The sequence below is a fragment of the Mobula birostris genome, chromosome 4 (genome assembly GCF_030028105.1).
Source record: "Mobula birostris isolate sMobBir1 chromosome 4, sMobBir1.hap1, whole genome shotgun sequence".
Lineage (NCBI taxonomy): Eukaryota > Metazoa > Chordata > Chondrichthyes > Myliobatiformes > Myliobatidae > Mobula > Mobula birostris.
In genome coordinates, this window is record NC_092373.1 from 133,601,527 (window position 1) to 133,620,316 (window position 18,790).

Consider the following 18,790-nt stretch of genomic DNA (forward strand, 5'->3'; position numbering starts at 1 on the left):
TTTCCCAGGGATGAAATAGCTAACACGAGGGGGCATAGTTTTAAGGTGCTTGGAAGTAGGTACAAGGGGGATGTCAGAGGTAAGTTTTTCACACAGAGAGTGGTGGGTGCGTGGAATGCACTACCAGCATAGGTGGTAGAGTTGGATACAATAAGGTCTTTTAAGAGACTCTTAGACAGGTACATGGAGCTTAGGAAAATAGAGGGCTATGTCCTTGGGAAACTCTAGGCAGCTTCTAGAATAGGTTACATGGTCGGTACAACATTGTGGGCCGAATATGTTTCGAATGTCAAGAATGGCCACTTTGCCCTCACTTCTGCAATCTAGCTCTTTTGTCCATGTTTTTAATCAAGGCAGTATGAGTCTGAAGCCGAGAATATTGGTAAGTCTGTTGCTTGAATTTTTGATGACACCCTCTATCACCTTGCTGATGGTTAAGAGTAAATTGTTAAAACAGTCATTAGCAAGATTAGATTTTATCAGCTTTCTGTGACAGGACAGACATGGAGAATTTTCCACTCTGGCAGCTGGCTGCCAACATTATTGCCATCCTGAAACATAAAAGGTGGCTACAGCACGTCTATGAGCTCTACACCCAGAACAATCGCTGTGTCCTTGTCCTTTGGTGTAGCAATTCCGTCAGCCATTCTGAATCAGCTTGTGGAGTGAATCAAGCAGACTGAAGACTGTTCATTAATTGATGTGACATTTAAAATGACTGTCTATAACTTTCATTAGCCTATTCCATTTCTAGCATGTAGAAAATCAAACCTACTTTCTACACAGTCCATCAGGGATGAAGACTGCTTTCACTCTGTTTCTGTGGGTTCGGAGGTGGCCAACAAGACCTATGCATAATCTGCACAGTGCCACAGCTGAGCAGAGGTGTTTGACAGAGCAGGGAGCTGGGTTGTTTGGGAGGTTCTCTGCACACATGGGAGTCATTGACATACATATTTCCCCTCTTTGTGACAATAATCAGCTCCATATTATTAGGTTAACTGAAACTTAGTAAGCTATATCTCTTAGCTTTCTACTACTTGTATAAAATCTATCCACTTATAAATTGAGGGACCATGGAATCCGTGGTCTTTCAAAGGTCATTAAGTGTGCAGGCAATTCATATCTTACCGTAGATACTGTCTTAGGTCTTTCTGCAATGAAGTTACCTACAGGAGTCACAGCAGGAAGTGGGGGAGGACTTGCAATGTCTTCTGAAGAAGCTGGTGAAAAGAACAAGTACTATCAACATTCACTGAGAAAGCTGGGTTCTGAGTTAAAATTGAAATTCAAGAATCCTGACAAATTTCATTTCATCCAAATTAACAGTAAAGTTCCATTTTCACAATGAATTTATTTATTTATTCATTCAGAGTGTTAATGGGGGATAAAAGCATTTATATACTAAAAGCACAGGAGATTCTGCATGTGCTGGAAATCCAGAAAACACACACAAAATGCTGGAGGAATCCAGCAGGTCAGATACAGTCACAAAAATGAATGAACAGTCGGCATTTCGGGCTGAGACTTCCTTGGGACCAGAAAGGAAGGGGGAAGACGCCAAAATAAAAAGGTGTTGGTAGGGGGAGGAGGAGGAGGACTAGCTAGAAGGTGAAGCCAAGTGGGTGCAAAAGGTAAAGGGCTGGAGTAGTAAATCTGATAGGAGAGAAGAGTGTGAACATGGGAGATAGGGAAGGAGGGGTACCAGGGGGAAGTGACAGGCTGGTGAGGAGAAGAGATAAGAGGCAAGAGTGGGGAAAAGAAGAAGAGGGAAGAGCAAGGGAATTTTTTACTGGAAATTGACGTCCATGGCATCAGGTTGGATATTATCCAGACAGAATATGACCTGTTACTCCTCCGTCCTCAGAGAGCCTCATCATGGCAAAAGAGGAGGCCATGGACCAACATGTTGGAATGGGAATGGGAATAGGAATGAACACGGCCACTAGGAAATTCCGCTCTTGGCAGATGGAGCAGGGGTGCTCGACAAAAATGGTCCCTCAATTTACGCCGGCTTTCAGCATTGTGGAGGAGGGCACATCAGGAGCACCAGATACGATAGACGGCACCAACAGATTTGCAGGTGAAATGTTGCCTCACCGGGAAAGACTGTTTGGGTCTTTGAATGGAGGTAAGGGAGGAGGTAAATGGGCAGGTGTAGCATTTTGAACCTGTGGTATTCATGTAACAGATCCATTTGAGTTTCTGATCAATGGTGATCTGCAGGATGCTGATGGTGGGGAACTCAGTGACTAGGGTATCACCACTGAATGTCAAGACTAGGTGTTCAGACCTTCTCATGCTGAAGATGCTCACTGTTGCCATTTTGTGCTGCAAATATTACTTGCCATGTTATGTAGGTATAGGTTCCTTTATACCTACATAAACTGAATATTGTGTAATCAATAGCAAACATCGCCATTATCAGCAAACACCAAACCTTATGACTGAAACAAAGTGGAACAGCTGAAGATGGTTGAGGCCAGAGCATGACCACAAGAAACTCCTGCAGAGATATCCTGGGGTTGGGATGAAAGACAAATGCAACCATCTTCCATTGTGTGAAAATTGAATCTGACCTTTTGATGACCACTGACTACAGTTTTACCACTGTGCCTTTATGCCACATTCAGTTAAATGTTGCACTGGCAGCAAGGACAGTAATTTTTTAATTTACTCTGCAATTCATTTCTTCAGTGCATGGTTGGAGTAAGGTTGTGATGAGATCTGGAGTGAGGTTACTCTGACAAATTGCAGACTGAGCATCTGTAGCACCTTTGACGACATCTTGTTGTTTCATTGAAGATTAAGAGTTGGTGGCTGGCCAGAAAGGTCAAACTGCATTTGTCTTGCTTTTTTGTGAATGGGACACATGGGACAGTCTTTAATATTGTTCAGCAGATGTCAGTGTTGTTAATGCATTTGGATAGCTTGACTGGAAAGTCAGTCAGTTCTGGAGCCTTTACTGTATCCAATGCTCTCGGCTGTTGACAGCACATGGAGTGAATCACTGGCTAAGCTGGGGTCACAGTATCATCCCACTTTATATTTTTCAATGGCCGTTACTCTTTCTACATGATGCACCTCCAACAGAAAGGAAGCAACAAGGGTAAATATGAAAACAAACTGGAGCTATGGTGCCAGCATTTTCCCTGCCTCCAACTGTCCTTATATTTGGAAGGAGGAGGCACTTCCTAAACTTTTCACTCAGAAGGTATTGGAGAGGAAGAGGAAAGAAATATTTCAACATGCAAACAAACTGAACAAATAACACTTACTTTTACTTGGTTTGTTAGGTATACGGATTACAGTTGGTTTACGTGATAACGGTGGCCGACTAGGTATAATGTCCGTGGGGGGTGCCTGGCCTCTAGGCAAAGTCTGAAAAGGATCTGTCAGGACAGAGAACAAAATGGGATTGCAATAATACAGATATATCCATTACACCATTACTAATCACACACAGACAACCAGGTGTGAAACTTTCATGAACTGGAAATATTCTGGATTAATTTTAGGATATGTGCAACAGGTTTCTTGTTCTATCTAATGATAACAGAAAGAATGAAAGGAAGGAAGAGCAAAACAGAAGAAAAAGTGAATAAAAATAAATAAGAGAGAAAGGCATGAAAACACAAATGATGAAATAATAAAAGAGAAAAGGCCCAAGACAAAACATATTATTTTTAAATCTCTGTAACACCTGAAATTTCTTTATTGCTGTAATGTATGCAATTCAGTAATCAGTTTGAAAACAGCAAGGTTAATTCACAAACTGATATTTTGTTTTAGTGGTACAGGTATTGAATGCAGAATAAATGCTTGCCAGGACATCCATAGTGCTCATCTTTGAAAAACAATATGAGAGTAAGTGCATTCCCTGAATAAACTGATGCTACAATTTAAAGATTTACCGAGAGAGAGTGCCTCACACAATACTTCTCAGCTCCTCAAAGTACAAGTGGCATTAGGACTCACACTTCATCAAACAAAAATGCAATTTTTATTTAATAATTAAGTTCCCAAAGACTTTGATCATTGTTTGTACTACAGAAACCTCACTACCTGAGCTTGTGTGTTTTGGTGCACAATGGAGGTTGCTGAAACAGAACAGAAGATCTCGCCATTTGAATGCCAACAGCAGCTGAAGAGGACAGTGTCGTTTGGGGGCAAGGACAGTTAAGGCAGCTTTTGTGAGAGGAAATAGATGGGAAAGTTCAGGAGGATTGCTGAGCAGGAAATTCAGTCAAGAAAAACTATCTCTAAGGCATGTTGTAGCATATGTTTAAAGATAATGGAATTTGTTATTTCAGAACATTTATAAAGTTCAGTATATAACTGTCCATGATACTGGGCATTGTGGCTGAAATTCCTCATGATGATTTAGGACAAGCAATTATCCAGGAAGCTTATCATACACCTTAAAGCAGTGGGTCATAAACTTGGGAACAAATACATTACCTTCCCCACTAAGGGGATAATACTTTGTAGAAATCTTTTTAAAAAAGCCATTCACTTAACAGAACTAATTTTGAAAATTATCATTCATGCATAGGGTTAAATCAGCATTCTAGTTACAAAACCAATGATTAGTTTGCTTTTGAATTAATTGAAGTATTGGGCATGGGTACTTTTTCTGCCCTAATTTTCTCACTTGGTGGTATTTGTTGATTATGATTTTCAGCAGGTGCTGGAGCTGCTGGAACCACTGAATCAAAATCAACAACTTTCAAAAAGGAAAGCAGGGCAAAAATGAAAGAAAATAACTCAAGTTTAAAATTATATTCTTTCTTATTTTATCATCCACGGTTACATGTAAGGTTATCTTGAGAATACTAGCAAAGCTTATATTACATTACCTACTGTCACTAAAGAGGTCACATTATCTCCTGTTGGAAGAGCAGGTATCACATCATCTTCAAAACTTATCAGATCTTGTGTACTTTTTGAGTGTATCTGTAAAGGTGGTGAATGTTTATTGATTGAAGATCCTTCGGCTTCCACCACTGGGGTCTTTGCTATAGGTAACAAAGAAGGTCTAGTTGTAGGAGGTTTAGGTGCTGTAGGAGGCGTAATACGATTTTCAATAGGGTTGGTCCTTTTTGCCACTGTTGGCCTTGGTGCTGGTATAGGTGTTTGATTCCTCCAAACTGCAGGTCTTTCTCTTTGTGTCATCACAGGATTTGGAAGCTCCTGCTCCTGAAGATCTAAAGTGCTGCAAGTTTGATCATTCGGCTTTGATTCTGTAGAGATACTAGACTTTGGTTTCTTGGGTGGTTCTGGCTTGGATCCAGTAGCTGTGCTCCCCACTTGTGGCTTTGGAAGCAGGATAGGCCCCTGTCTCTCAGCTGCTATAGGTTTGGCTTCAACTCCATCATTGGATTCTCCTGAAATCTTGTTAATCATAGATGGTTTCGGAGCTACAGCTGGTCTCCCCTGGACCGCTGCAGACTTTGGCAACAAAGTCCGTGGAGCAACCTCAGGCCTCTTTGATGGCTGTGCATTACTGGCAAAGTTTTCAGGATCTGTTTGTGTTTCGAATGCCTTTATCTTGCAAAGGACGCTCTGTCCATTACTGTCTCCCATTATGTCTTGACTGGAAAAATTATCTTTGGCAATTGGAATTTGGTGGCTTTCCACAACACTGACTTTGGAGGAACTTTCTTTGCCTTCTTCCTCTGAAGGTCCAAGCTGCAATTCTTGAAGAAGTACCCTGAAGTTACCTAAGGACCTCGGCCTTGGTATGGGGCGCTCCACAACATTCGTGTTTGTTTGGACACTTTGTTCCCTGCTTGTATCACCTTCTAGTGAAATCAAAGGTGCTTCATTCTCGTTAGGCCTAATGGGAATGAGGCATACAGCAGATCTGGAAGGTTTTACGGGAACTATAACAAAAAAGACAAGGCAAGTTGAAAACAATGCTTGAAAAGAACAAACACATATACATTTAGGGTATCATTCCTGATAGCTACAAACTTCATTGCTGTAGCTACATGTCTGCTCATGTTGAGTCAGAATTTGATTGGGATTAGTCATTTTTACTTTGTGTTGGTTTAAACTAACTGGCCAGGAGCATGCTATTGAAAGAAAATACTGGTGAAGAAATAACAGGAAATGGTCAAAGGGAAAAGTTTGAGGAGAAAGGACAACTATTATTTTTTTCAATTGTGGAGAATTATATATATATAAAATATGTGTGTGTGTGTATATTATATATACATACACACACAAATACATATATATGTATATGTATATATGTGTGCGTGTGTATATATACACACACACACACACACACACACACACACACACATACACATGCTAATTGCTCACCTGTCACAGGAAGAGTCTCTCTTAAACATGCAAAATCAGCATCAGCACTCCTGGTCTCTAGATCTTCAGTATCCTGGTCAAATTCAGTCTGTGTTGATATGGTAGCGGTTGAATGCCTGACGGCAGGTGGTGTGGGCGTAGGCTGCTGGCTGATTTCTCGAATCACCTGCTCATAAGATGGCGGAGGCTGTAAAATGAATAGCCGGTCAATACAATCCTTGTAAAATTAATTCCTCAGACAAGTTTATCCATTTTTATACCAAAACTAGTTTCTTACCTCTGCTGCAGTAGGCTCATCAATACTCCACAGAGTCCGAGGGTATGGTGCTCCCACTCTTACAGGAGCTGCACAGTTCCCTGGGACACCAGGATACCAGGAGCTTGGGCCAATGGGCTCTGCAGATAATACTGTAATGGCTGGGCGCCTGAGGAAAAAGGGAAGCATTCTTTCATTGACCAAGGGAAGCAGCATTCTTTGTTAAGGTAAAAGAGAAATTACCCACCAACAATATTAAAATACTCTTGGTTACAAAAATGGAATAAGTTAACCAAAACAAAAATTCATAGTAAACTCTAAAATTCACAATTTGATACGTGCTCAACTAACCCATTCCACTGAGGAAGGCTTCAATGCACAATACCTGGCATCAGTGTCTTATATCAGCAGAGGTCTCCATTTTTATCCAGATTCAGTGATTGTTGTCAGACAATGTTCAGCCGACAAGCAAAGGGCACCACCAACTTAACTGCTGCCACTGCTGCTTGGGCTATCTCTCCACTCAGATATAAAAAAAATCCTGCCTTCTACATAAACGAGGTAAAATTTAACATTTGCCGTAATTGGATAGACAAAACTTTTACAAAACATATAAAGAATAAATAGCAGCAATTTCTGATGCTGGAAACTAATAATGAAAATATAATAATAAATAAAGGCATCCGTTAGTCTTGCGAGACCATGGATCTGTGCCTGGAAAGTCTTCCCTCTCCAGGGCGCAGGCCTGGGCAAGGTTATATGGAAGACCGGCAATTGCCCATGCTACAAGTCTCCCCTCTCCACGACACCAATGTTGTCCAAGGGAAGGGCATTAGGACCCATACAGCTTGGCACCGGTGTCGTTGCAGAGCACTGTGTGGTTAAGTTCCTTGCTCAAGGACACAACTCATTGCCTCGGCTGGGGCTCGAACTCACGACCTTCAGATTGCTAGTCGAATGCCTTAACCACTTGGCCACCTGCCCACACATGAAAATATAAAGTGCTGGAAATACTCAGCAAGTTAGACTTTATGCTTGTAATTGATATTACCCAGTAACTTATCCTGAGGTTATGACAGAAATTGAGAAAGGCAAGTCAGATATGGACCATAGAAAGTGAGAAGAGGCAACAAAGGTGAGAAAACTGAGTCCTGTACGACAGCAGGAAGCAGCATCATGGTATTCATCACTGCATCAGAAACAGAGGTGCGGCAAGGATCGAGGAAGGACTGATACAAGGGTACTTCCAGGTTTCCCACAAAGACACAGACACAGCTTGATTCATGCCTGTTTCTGTTGCTAAACATGTTACTTGGAGAAAGCGAGTGGAGTTAAAGGAAAAGTTGTTCAATGTAAGAATGAGGTCAGTCAGGCAAAGTTGAGGAAAGCTGATATAATCCCACTGAACACATATTAATAGCTACAGAACTGTCATTAAACATTGGCTCCAGCTCAGGAACTGGGAAGTAGTAAGGAACCCTATCAAGAGCTCTTATCTGCCATGCAGGATCAGAGTAATGTGGCCGTAAACATGCAAACGGTGAACCACGTCTTCCAGAACAGTCTTACCTCCTTTCTCTCCGCAGTTCACTCTGTGATGATGCACGACTTGACGCTACATAGGAAAAGGAGAGAACAAAGTGTGTGAGTAGTTTGACACAAATATTACTTTGTCACTATAGCAGGGATTTGTTAATGGGAAAATTCATGCAATCAGCAGTAGCTGCAATTAAAACACAAGGTTCCATTAATAAGTAGGAAAGAAAGAGGCATTTATTAAGTAGAGCAGAGAGATGCATTACAAAAGTGAATATGAATGCATTTAGAAGAAATTGACAGAAAGAAAGTAACATTAAATTACCAAGAAACATTAAAGTATTAAAATATTGTATAGGCACATCCTTATAAATGGCTGGGATGGCAATAGGGCCATTAAGGGAGAGGAAGCACAATACCACAAGCAGCAGTTAGGGAAATAACAGAAATGTTAAATCTTTTTTTCTTGGCTTTGGTATTTACTGGGGAGGTAGAACAGATGAACATGGCAATGGATGTTGAGTAAGGAGATGTACATGTAAAATTGAATAGAAGAGGGCACGTTCAATAAGCTAATCAAACAAAACAGAAAGATAAAACTCCTGGTCTTGATGCATTGCATCCAGCCATTTTGAAAGAATCTCAAGATGTGATAGCAGAGGTGTTCCCACAAATTTTTATGGCTTGTTAGAAAAGGGTGTGGATAGCTAATGTAACACTAATGTTTAAAGAGGGGAAAGTATATTTCCGAGGAAGGAGAGATGGGTAGCTTCAGGCATAAAACAGAGAGTGAGAGTAAACGATAATGACTGGCAGTGGAAGGTGTTTCACAAGCAATAAGGTTAGGATCACAGACTCCGGTATTAAAAAACACAATTTCTAAGTTTGGAATGGTATCTTTGGGAGGGATAGATTTGAGTTGGTGTCAGTAGCTAAACCTAAGAAAAGGGATGGCAATAAACTTGCAGAATGCACAAATAAATCAATGTTTTTAAGTTCAACAAAAGGTAAATGCAAAGGAGCATACTTCTGCAAGGAGAATATGGGTGTCACATGTTACTAGAGTGGACCCTCAAGAATAGTATTTTTCATCTTAAAACCTCTGCAATATCCACGTAAACACAAGTGAAAAATAAGATTGATGTAACTGCAGCTTTCAAGGCCCAGGTGTGTATCAATTATTTCAACATGTAACTACTCACTTAGGTGGAGAGCAATAATAATGAACACTGATCAAAAATAATCACTTCACAGAATGGGGGGTGAATGGCTGGGGATATCGAAGCTAGTCCAGTGACCTTAAACACAGCTGAGTAAGTACTAAGTGAGTAAAAATGGTGGTAATATTCACCCTCATAAAGGCACACTGTATAAAGCAAGCATGTTTTTAAGAGTGGTAAGTGTTCAAAAGGTTAGAAGGCAAAAGGTTTCCTAATGATTGCAAAACAGCAGAAAGTCACATGAGAATTTCCATATTTGACATCACCATTCTGACTAAGTTTTCATGACTATATGGAACATCTGCAAAGGGGCTTCTCTCCATATCAATACCTTAAACTTTGCCCTCCAAATCTACAAGATGAAATGCAGACTTTCTCCTTTGTTACATCAGGACTTATTAAATCATTTGCTTGCCTGCTGGACACTCCTTATTGGCACCACACCAAAGCTTCCCACAAACCATTTTGTGCTGTCAGCAATCACTAGGGTGAGTTTGGCCTCCTCGTGAATGCTTTTAGCTGCAGCCTGCTATTTAACAAACCATAGTATAAGATGTTGCTTACTTACTTCTTCTGATAGCTGCTTTTATTGTAGATAATGGTCCATGGCTGTTTGGGAAAACAAATAATTAGTCATTTGGAAATATGAATCACTTAACTACATTGTTTCTTTATAGAAGTTCTTAAAAATCAAAACTTCTACTTCCTTTCTTAAATTTTGGTAATAAAATATTATAATGTAACTGCACATTAATAAATGTGACAACATAATAGCTGAAGAAGTTCTCTACAAAGATTTTTATGGCTGGTAACCCTGTGGAGACTGAACTGTTCCAGTGAAGTTCTGTGACATGGCCGACACGTGCATGACTTCACTCTCCTTTTTTCTTTCTACCACCTGAGCAGAACTAATGTTTTTTTGTAAATTGGGGTATGGGGAAAATTAAATGAAGAGGTAGGACATTCATAAAATTGGAGTTCTTTTGGGCAAATAATTGTGAGTGGTATATTAGTAACTAAGCCAAATCAGTGTCTCTTGAACCATGGCCCTTGCTGAAAGGGGAGCATTTTGGTAGTGGAGAGCTTTTACCCTGCTGAACTATTAGGGCAATTGTAGCCTCAGTTTGTACCTGGTTTGGATCAAGAGATCCATATAAGAACTCAGCATTCCCATGGAATGCACAATAGGATACAATTACAATTCCCTCCATCTTTAGAGAAACCCCAGAGGGAAATTAACAGTCTGCAGCATTTATTCATAACTCCCTCCAACCTTTACCAAACATTTCTCCTAACAACAGACGAGTGTGTAAAAATACCATGCTTGATCAACTTGTTTGTAAATGAAACAGACTGAAACATTTCAACCTCAGGTTTTATTTCCCACTGGTTCAGAAATCCTAAGGTAAATCTGAAATGGGTAATGGATTAATAGTTTTAATAATATCCAGTTAACAACAAATGAAAACACGTAATATTTAATGATCCAACACCGCTAACGTACTTTTACTAGCTTAGTTAAGTTCTATTACTCAAATAAAATGACACGGCCCCATGAAAACACACCAGAGTAAAACTTTTCAGTGGAAAGTTGGACAACTGTCACTAGCCCAGAAATCTATACCCTGTCACAGCAAGTTCTCTGTTATCGTTCATTTTTGTTACAATGATATTGATATTGCCATAATTATACTATATTATTTTAGCCTTCAGTTTCTTCTGATATCTGATCAAAATTCTTTTTCTTTACAGATAATTTTCTAATTGCCCTATAACTTCACTTAGTTCTATCCAAAGAAACAATCCCATTTGAATTTTCAATCTGAATACAGTAACCCAGTTTTCCATCAGCAATCTCACTTCCCCTGGCACACAGCTAGTTCTGAACCCTGGAAAAGAATGTCTTGCACAAAACAAACAGCAAAACAGTTGAGCAAAGCTGTGAACAGCTGTGCTAACGAGGGCAGGCAGAATGTGGCTCTGCCAAGAGATTGGAACAAAACACATTCTGCTCTAACTGTCTGGTATTTCCCTACAACCTATTGCATGTCATTCTTGCTTTGTTTGGTGGCAACAGAAAAACCTTCTACGATCATCATTTAATCTGGCGGGCACTGAGACGTTCAAGTAAAGAAAGCATGGAACTCGAACTTTCTCTCTCTCACACACACACACGGACAGACAGAAAGACGCACACACACAAGCACAGACAGGCACACACACACACACACACACACAGATGTGCGCATTTAAAAGCAATGCAGGAAACCAAAAAGCTCTGCAAATATTACAAAATATGACATTGTTTATGGGGACAACTAATCATTACAGTATTACTCTTGACAGTTTGTGGCATCATTAAGTTAAACATGCATTTAAAATAGAATTATTTTGCTCTCTTTATCGAGTCTTCACTGTCTGAACATAAATCTTACACTGCTGTAAAAGACACATATTCTCCAGTTTTTAAATTTTACCTAATTATTTTAATTCTGACATCTTACATTCCAGGTTTTCAGCTTGTTGCTTCTCATTCCAACTGGATAACTGACCTTGGTTTCTGCTCATCAGTTGAGCAGCTGACCTCTCGCTCTTCCCACTGTCCTCCCTGATTCGATCTTGTCCCTCTCCCAGCTTGACACTGTCCTGTCCAAGTGCTCTCAACTGTCACAAATGGCACTAGTATACAATATTTAATCCTCTCATTACTGGTAAACAAAATTAAATTGTTAGTGTCCCTCCGAACATTTGCGTCTTGTTCTTTCTCATCCTCTTGCAACGCTCTTGCTCCTCCCTATATGCTGACTAAGGGGACAGACAAATCCCACAATCTCCCGTTCTAATTATTTCTCAGAACTTTGGAATTTCTTCCTTCCTTTCATCTGTCCACTCTCTTATATTCTTCAAGCTGTTAAACCCTAAGCCTATTGCCACAAAAACTCCACCTCCCGATTTTCCTCATTTTGTTTTTCCTTCAGAGCTCAAAAATATTTTTATAACGAACTCCAATTCCCTCACCTGTGATTGCCAATATTTGCTATAACTGCTTTAAAAAATCCCCAGATTATTCCCCCAGTCAAATGGTTTAGTCCAGATTTGTGAGCACTTCCAAACAAATAGAGTTTAAAAAAAAATGAACAGGAAAAAAGCCAGCAGGACCAATTGTAAATCATTGTGCAATGGTGGCTATTATTAATGAAATGGATACAGAGACAAAAAAACACACGACCGTAAAAAGGCAGCACAGGCAAAGCTGGTGACTGAATAACCAGAAAAGAGACCTTTATTTTTGGAATGCCAGAGTCTAGGCATGGACATAAACTCACAAAGCAGGAAAACACAGTGTTAGCCAGGACAAACTCTAAGCATCTAGACTCAAAGTTAAACCCAGGGATTATACTCTAATTGGAAAAACTCATGTTTCATTGAATTGAAAACAAATTATAACTTCACTTCCAATTCTGATGGATGAACATACTGGCAACTTTACGGTGCCAGCTCTGAAACCAAAGAATACAAACCACATTCCAAACTTTGTATACTGTCAAACTTCTCCGTCTCGTCTCACTGTATACTGTGAATGCTTTTTATCTCCCACCTGTGAAAATTTTTCAGCAAAGCAAAGCAATTTGATTACAGACCAATCTAATAATTTTCCAATTAGAGTTGTACTGAATAAAACACATCCAACTTTTAACTACGGGTCCTCATGGTATACAAATAAGTGAAGATTGTTATCTGAATCCTTTAACAGAAGTTCTTTTCATTAAGACTGGATACTATTAAATGTTAGAAGGACAATAATTGCATTTGTGTGGCAGCTTTAACATTGCAAAACTTCCCATGATGCTTCAAGAGAGCATTATCGTAAAAGGAACAAAAGTGTGGACTATCATCTAAATGGGGAGAAGGTTCAAACATCAGAGGTGCAGAGGGACTTAGGAGTCCTTGTTAAAGACTCCCAGAAGGTTAATTTACAGGTAGGGTGTGTGGTGAAGAAGCAAATGTAATGTTGGTATTTATTTCAAGGGGAAAAGAATATAAAAACAAGGAGATAACACTGAGCCTTTATAAGACACTAGTCAGGCCGCACTTGGAGTACTGTCAACAGTTTTGGGCCCCATATCTCAGAAAGGATGAGTTGTCATTGGAGAGAGTCCAGAGGAAGTTCACGGGGCTGATTCTGGGAATGAAGGGGTTTACATATGAGGAGTGTTTGGCAGCTTTGGCTTTGGGCCTGTACTCACTGGAATTTAGAAGAATGCAGGGGGATTTCATTGAAACCTATTGAATGTTGAAAGGACTAGATAGGGTGAATGTGGAGAAGATGTTTCCTATGGTGGGGGTGTCCAGAACTCGAGGGCACAGCCTCAAAATTGGGTGTTGACCTTTTAGAATAGAGGTAAGGAGGAATTTTTTTAGCCAGGGAGTAGTGAATCTGTAGAATGCTCTGCCACAGACTGCGGTGGAGCCCAAGTCTGTGGGTATATTTAAGGCAGAAGTTGATAGTTTCCTGTTCGGTCAGGGCATCAAAGGATATGGCGAGAAGGTATGTATATGGGGTTGAATGGGTTCCAGGATCAGCAATGTTTGAATGGTGGAGCAGACTCGATGGGCTGAATGGCCAAATTCTGCTGCTATGTTTTATGGTCTTATTACAGAACAAGAGTCACCACCAAGTTATAAAAGGGATTATTAAGCTAGATTTTAAAAGGCCGCTGAAAGGAATAATGGGCAGAATCGGCCACTAATTGTGGAATGATTGAAACTGGGTTTGTGGTAGAATTGAAGAATGCAGGTATCTCGAAGTGTTAAGGGAAAATTAAAGTCAGGAAGGGATCAGAAAACAAGAAGGAGAATCTCAGAACTGAGCTATATATAGAATGCAAGTGAACAGCACAGGCAACGAAGCACAGAAGGTGACAGGTGAACAGAATTAGCACAGAGGCAGCAATGTTTTGGATAATGCAGGCTTGCGAAGGGTAATAATCAAATCCATTCGTAATGAGGCCCACAGAAGAGGCATACAGCAAGAAAGGCAGCATGGTAGCATAGTGGTTAGAACAACTCCTATTACAGTGCCAGCGACCTGCCTGTAAGGAGTTTGTATGTTCTCCCTGTTGGTCACGCGTGTACTTGGGCAGTGTGTGCTCACTGGGCCATGCTGTGCCTATAAATAAAAAACAAACAAAAATGACAGAGGCAGAATCAGGTGGAAGTGTATTCTTCCTGAGGACACTGATATCCAGTTGCTAAATCATCTCGAGGTCAGATATGACATTAAGTTTGCATAAAGTCTGGATTAGTGTTAGAGCTGACACAGGGAAGGATAAATTTGATAGTTAGCAACAGAGTTGAGAGCAAGGACTGAATACAATACCCTTGGTCTTTCCCCAATCTTGAAAATTACAATGAATTATCATCTATTAATTTGAAAATCATGATGATTCACCATTTAGCTTACTCATTAATCCAGCACACTCATTAATGTGACTGGGCACAGAATACAAGTACAAAGTTCAAAGTACATGTATTATCGAAGTATGTATACAATACACAACCTTGAGATTCGTCTCCTTACAGGCAGCCACAAAACAAACCCGACAGAACCCATTAAATAAAGACCGTCAAAACACTCAACGTGCAGGGAAAAAAAAATTATGCGAACAATAAAAGTAAGCAAATAACTTTCAGAATTGAATTTCAAGCCAGTCATCACTGCAGCCGATCCAGGAGCCCATTTGTTACAGGCCACAGCCTCAGCTCAGCGCGGAGACGAGTAAACTGCGCAGAGCAGTGAGGCTGCCCCTCTCCTCCAGCCCTGACATCTGACTTTTTCAATCTGGTCCACTACTTAAATTGTCCAAACCTGGGGTCATTCCTCGTTCTCAGACCCAGGCCCTGCCACTTCGATATGCTCTTGGGTCCCGCTGCCTCGACTCTGCCTCATTGAATTGCCCCCAGGTCTGCTCCAGTGATGGCCAAACTGGCTCATTCTCTGCTCTCAGGCCTGAACCCTGCCACCTCGATTCAGCCCATACACGGCATGCCACAAGCATCCCGCACCTTCGAGGCCTTGGTTCACACCTCAAAAAAAAAAGCCAGGACATACAGGCCCTTCAACAGCTCAACTCTGAGAGGAAAGTCATGGGCCATTGGTTCCAGTGATAAGTGTAGCTGAGGCTGGGGTCCAGGCTGTGGCACAGTTGTGCAGTCAGGCCCAGAACTGGATACTGGAATGCCAGTGGTCAAGAACACAGGTAGGTTTGCGGGCAAAGCCGGGGTCTAAATGTTTGTATATTTCTGTCCTCAAGAGTTTACTGCAAAGTATACACTGTGCAACATGTAAAAATGTAAAATAAGAATGTTTGGGTATTAATAGGAGTAACACCCAATACACTGGAAAATCTGCTGGTCCAGTAGTATCAAAGCCCCAATGGATTTTTGGAACTTTACAAATATTCTACTCATCTAGAATTGGATGTTAGACTATTTGCTAAGTTAGGGATGCTGGAGATGTTGAGAGAGGTAACAATGAGGTAGATATCATCAGTTTGTGTTCACAACAGGTAACAAGAAAAATAACTCAGCCCATAAGCAGAAGATTGGTAATGGTTTGGGTGCAGGAAGAGAAGATGCTTCTCCAGATGTAACTGCACAGAACAGAATGGAACATAGTATGTACAGTGGACATGCAGGAGACAAAAAGGACACAGATACAGCTGATTCTGGTTAATTGGTTAATCAGGGCAATCGCTTATTTAGGACAACTCTTAGCGAGCAAAAGCCAATTGAGAAAATAGCCGGGATTCCCTTCGTTTATTGGGACACTCTACTGCTTAACTGGGGCAGGAAATTATCGTCGAATACTTTCTAACTAGTTGTTAGGCAATTGCATAATTGGGCCAAAATGTACTGGTCCCGCTGTGTCTCAATTACCAAAATCCACTGTATTTCAAGTAGTTTTAGGACTAGTAGAGATTTTTTGGGTTAGTAGAGATAGACAGGGACAAGGTAAAGTGATATTCGATGTTCTATGCAGATTGAGAAGCATTAAGAAAGATAAGTTGCTACAATGACAGTTTGTTATTGATGAAGGATGAAGCATGAAGTTCTTCAAAGAGTTGATACAGATTTGGGAGCTGTTATTAGTTATAAGTACAGATGAGATCAAAGAAGCTGTTGGAAGTTTTAATAAAGGTACGACCGCCAATCCAGACAAGTTGCTTTTTTTTTGATTGAATCAGCAAGTTGCATATGGAGGTTTTACCAAGATTTAATCTTTGGATTAAAAGTAGGAAAATAATAAAATAGAAATAGCTCTACTGTTTTATTTTCCTGAGTCAGATAACCCAGTTAATGAGAACATTGATGGAGACCTTTAACAGGGTCTATTGTGCAGAAAACTTTAATTAAAATTCTCGTTAAGTCAATAACTTAGTGATTGACTTCTTCCGGTAAAACGGCAGTGCACTTGGACACAGCTACCTCTCTGAGTCCAACCAAAGGTGTAATTATTCACCCTTGACATCTCTTTCATGATTGCAAGCCTCTGCTGGATATTAAGAACACCAAGTACTGCAGGAAATAACAAGCTGCAAATTGTTCGATAGCAGTGGAGGGGGACATTGGGTACTGTGTTACAACCTGCTTCAGCTACCTGTGTCAGAGGTGATGATTACCTTGGACATTTTTGTGGTGATCACAAGACCCTGTTGGACAATGGTAATATGGAATACTGCAGGTACAATTCACTGGTCCATTGGTGAGACCGACATCTGGGGAACTGCGTTGCCTCGGCTGTTGCGTGGTCAAGACCCGTGTGCCTTGGTGTCACCTGGTGCAGCCGCTGAGAAAGAAGGTTCCCGAGCCAGCTGACTGCCATTGGATTTCGTGCTGGGTTGGGGACTAGCCCTTCCCGTTGGGGCTGTGTTCCAGGGTCAAAGAAAGGAGCCAATAGCGATACGAAAACAGAGGGTTTGTCAGATGATATTTTGGATGAGGAAACTAAGAGCAGAGATCAGATCATAAATGGGGTAATGGAAGGACTAATAAGAGAATACTCCGGTGAACTGAATGCACCTTCCCAAGATCAAGGTGCACAAACTAGAAGAAGAAAAAGGACGAAGAAGAAAGGGGACTACCTACTGCTGTCAGAACCACTTTCTACAATCTCAGAGTAAATTCCTACAACCAGCACAGAGGAGGCCCCAGAACTTGAGATTTCTTTCAATGCCACAAGTCTCACCTGTCAAGCAGAGAGTAATCCCCCTTGTCAGGAAAGATGTTATCCCACAAGAGTAAAAAAGCCTCCACACCAATTAAATCTTTAGGCCTGAATGGGACAATTTAAAATTTACTATGCTGTGGATGACTGTGTGTGTGTGTGTGTGTGTGTGTGTGTGTGTGTGTGTGTGTGTGTGTATATGTGTGTATATGTATGTGTATGTGTACATATATAGTAGCTATACTATATAATAGACTGTGTATATAGTTGAGATGCATTCTCTATTGAGTTGGAGTTTATAGCAAAGCAGGAAGGAGTGCTGTGTATTTAATTTTTAAGTAATATTGCGTAATCTTGTATATACATACTGGTTGATTAAGTATTCCTGTTCGTTTAAATAATTAATTATGTGTTATATGGATAAAGACGTGAAATGCATACATCATCACACTACCATATGATATGTGTGCACCTTGCTTAAAGCAAACATGAAGTTAGACTCATATTTTGGACTCCCGTGTCTTCCTTTGAATTAGTTTACTGTTTTGAAGTAACAAAACATACGAATATGTGTGGTTGAATGGCAATTAAACTAGAGCTTGAACAGAGCAGTGACGGTGGCAGGTGGGCATAGGGTTGCCTTCTTGACGGGAATGGCGGTGATAGATTTAAAGAGAAGGCCAAGGTAAAAGAACTTTTAACACCCAGCCTGAAAGAACAGTTATGTGGCCAACAGTCCAATAGTGTCCTGTGAAAAGGAACACGGTTAATATGAATAGGATAGCACATGAGGGGAAAGAGAAAAAGACCCCGTTTCAGAGCCAGAGCTGGTAGTAGTTTAGGCCGATATGCCAAAGAAAGAGAAGGAAATGGCAGAGGCTGCTAACCCAGGGACTCAGTCTTTGTGCTGAAGGAGGCCATGAGTCCAATCCACTTGCAGTCATTGGTGAACGCAGAGAAATACTTGAGCTTGTATGTAGAAGAAAATTGGTGAGCAGAATAAGTTGATGAAAGCAGGGTCTAGCAGGGAACTTTGTGTGGTCTGGATAGCTCTGGCAATGAATGACCACTAAATATTGTATACGTTAACTCTACTTAAAGGAGTGGAGATGAGGGCTGCAGTCCCATCACTGACTGGGGTGAGTAATGGTTTTAAATAAAATTCAGGCATCAAAAACTGGGAGTGAGGGCTCAAGGCAGGAGACAGTTACAGTGAAAGGA

General features: G+C 40.7%; 1 protein-coding gene across 3 annotated transcripts in view; it reads right to left on the reverse strand.

Moving 5' to 3' along the window:
• Positions 1-18,790, reverse strand: part of sh3d19 (SH3 domain containing 19) — a 136,115-nt gene that overhangs the window by 46,698 nt on the left and 70,627 nt on the right. For all 3 annotated transcript variants that reach the window (XM_072256053.1, XM_072256054.1, XM_072256055.1), the window contains exons 4-10: positions 9,911-9,951; positions 8,156-8,201; positions 6,608-6,755; positions 6,331-6,517; positions 4,860-5,885; positions 3,279-3,392; positions 1,132-1,223 (exon numbers count right to left, since the gene is read on the reverse strand). In XM_072256053.1, coding sequence (XP_072112154.1) covers positions 1,132-1,223; positions 3,279-3,392; positions 4,860-5,885; positions 6,331-6,517; positions 6,608-6,755; positions 8,156-8,201; positions 9,911-9,951 — 1,654 coding nt within the window. The remainder of the gene's footprint in view (positions 1-1,131; positions 1,224-3,278; positions 3,393-4,859; positions 5,886-6,330; positions 6,518-6,607; positions 6,756-8,155; positions 8,202-9,910; positions 9,952-18,790) is intronic.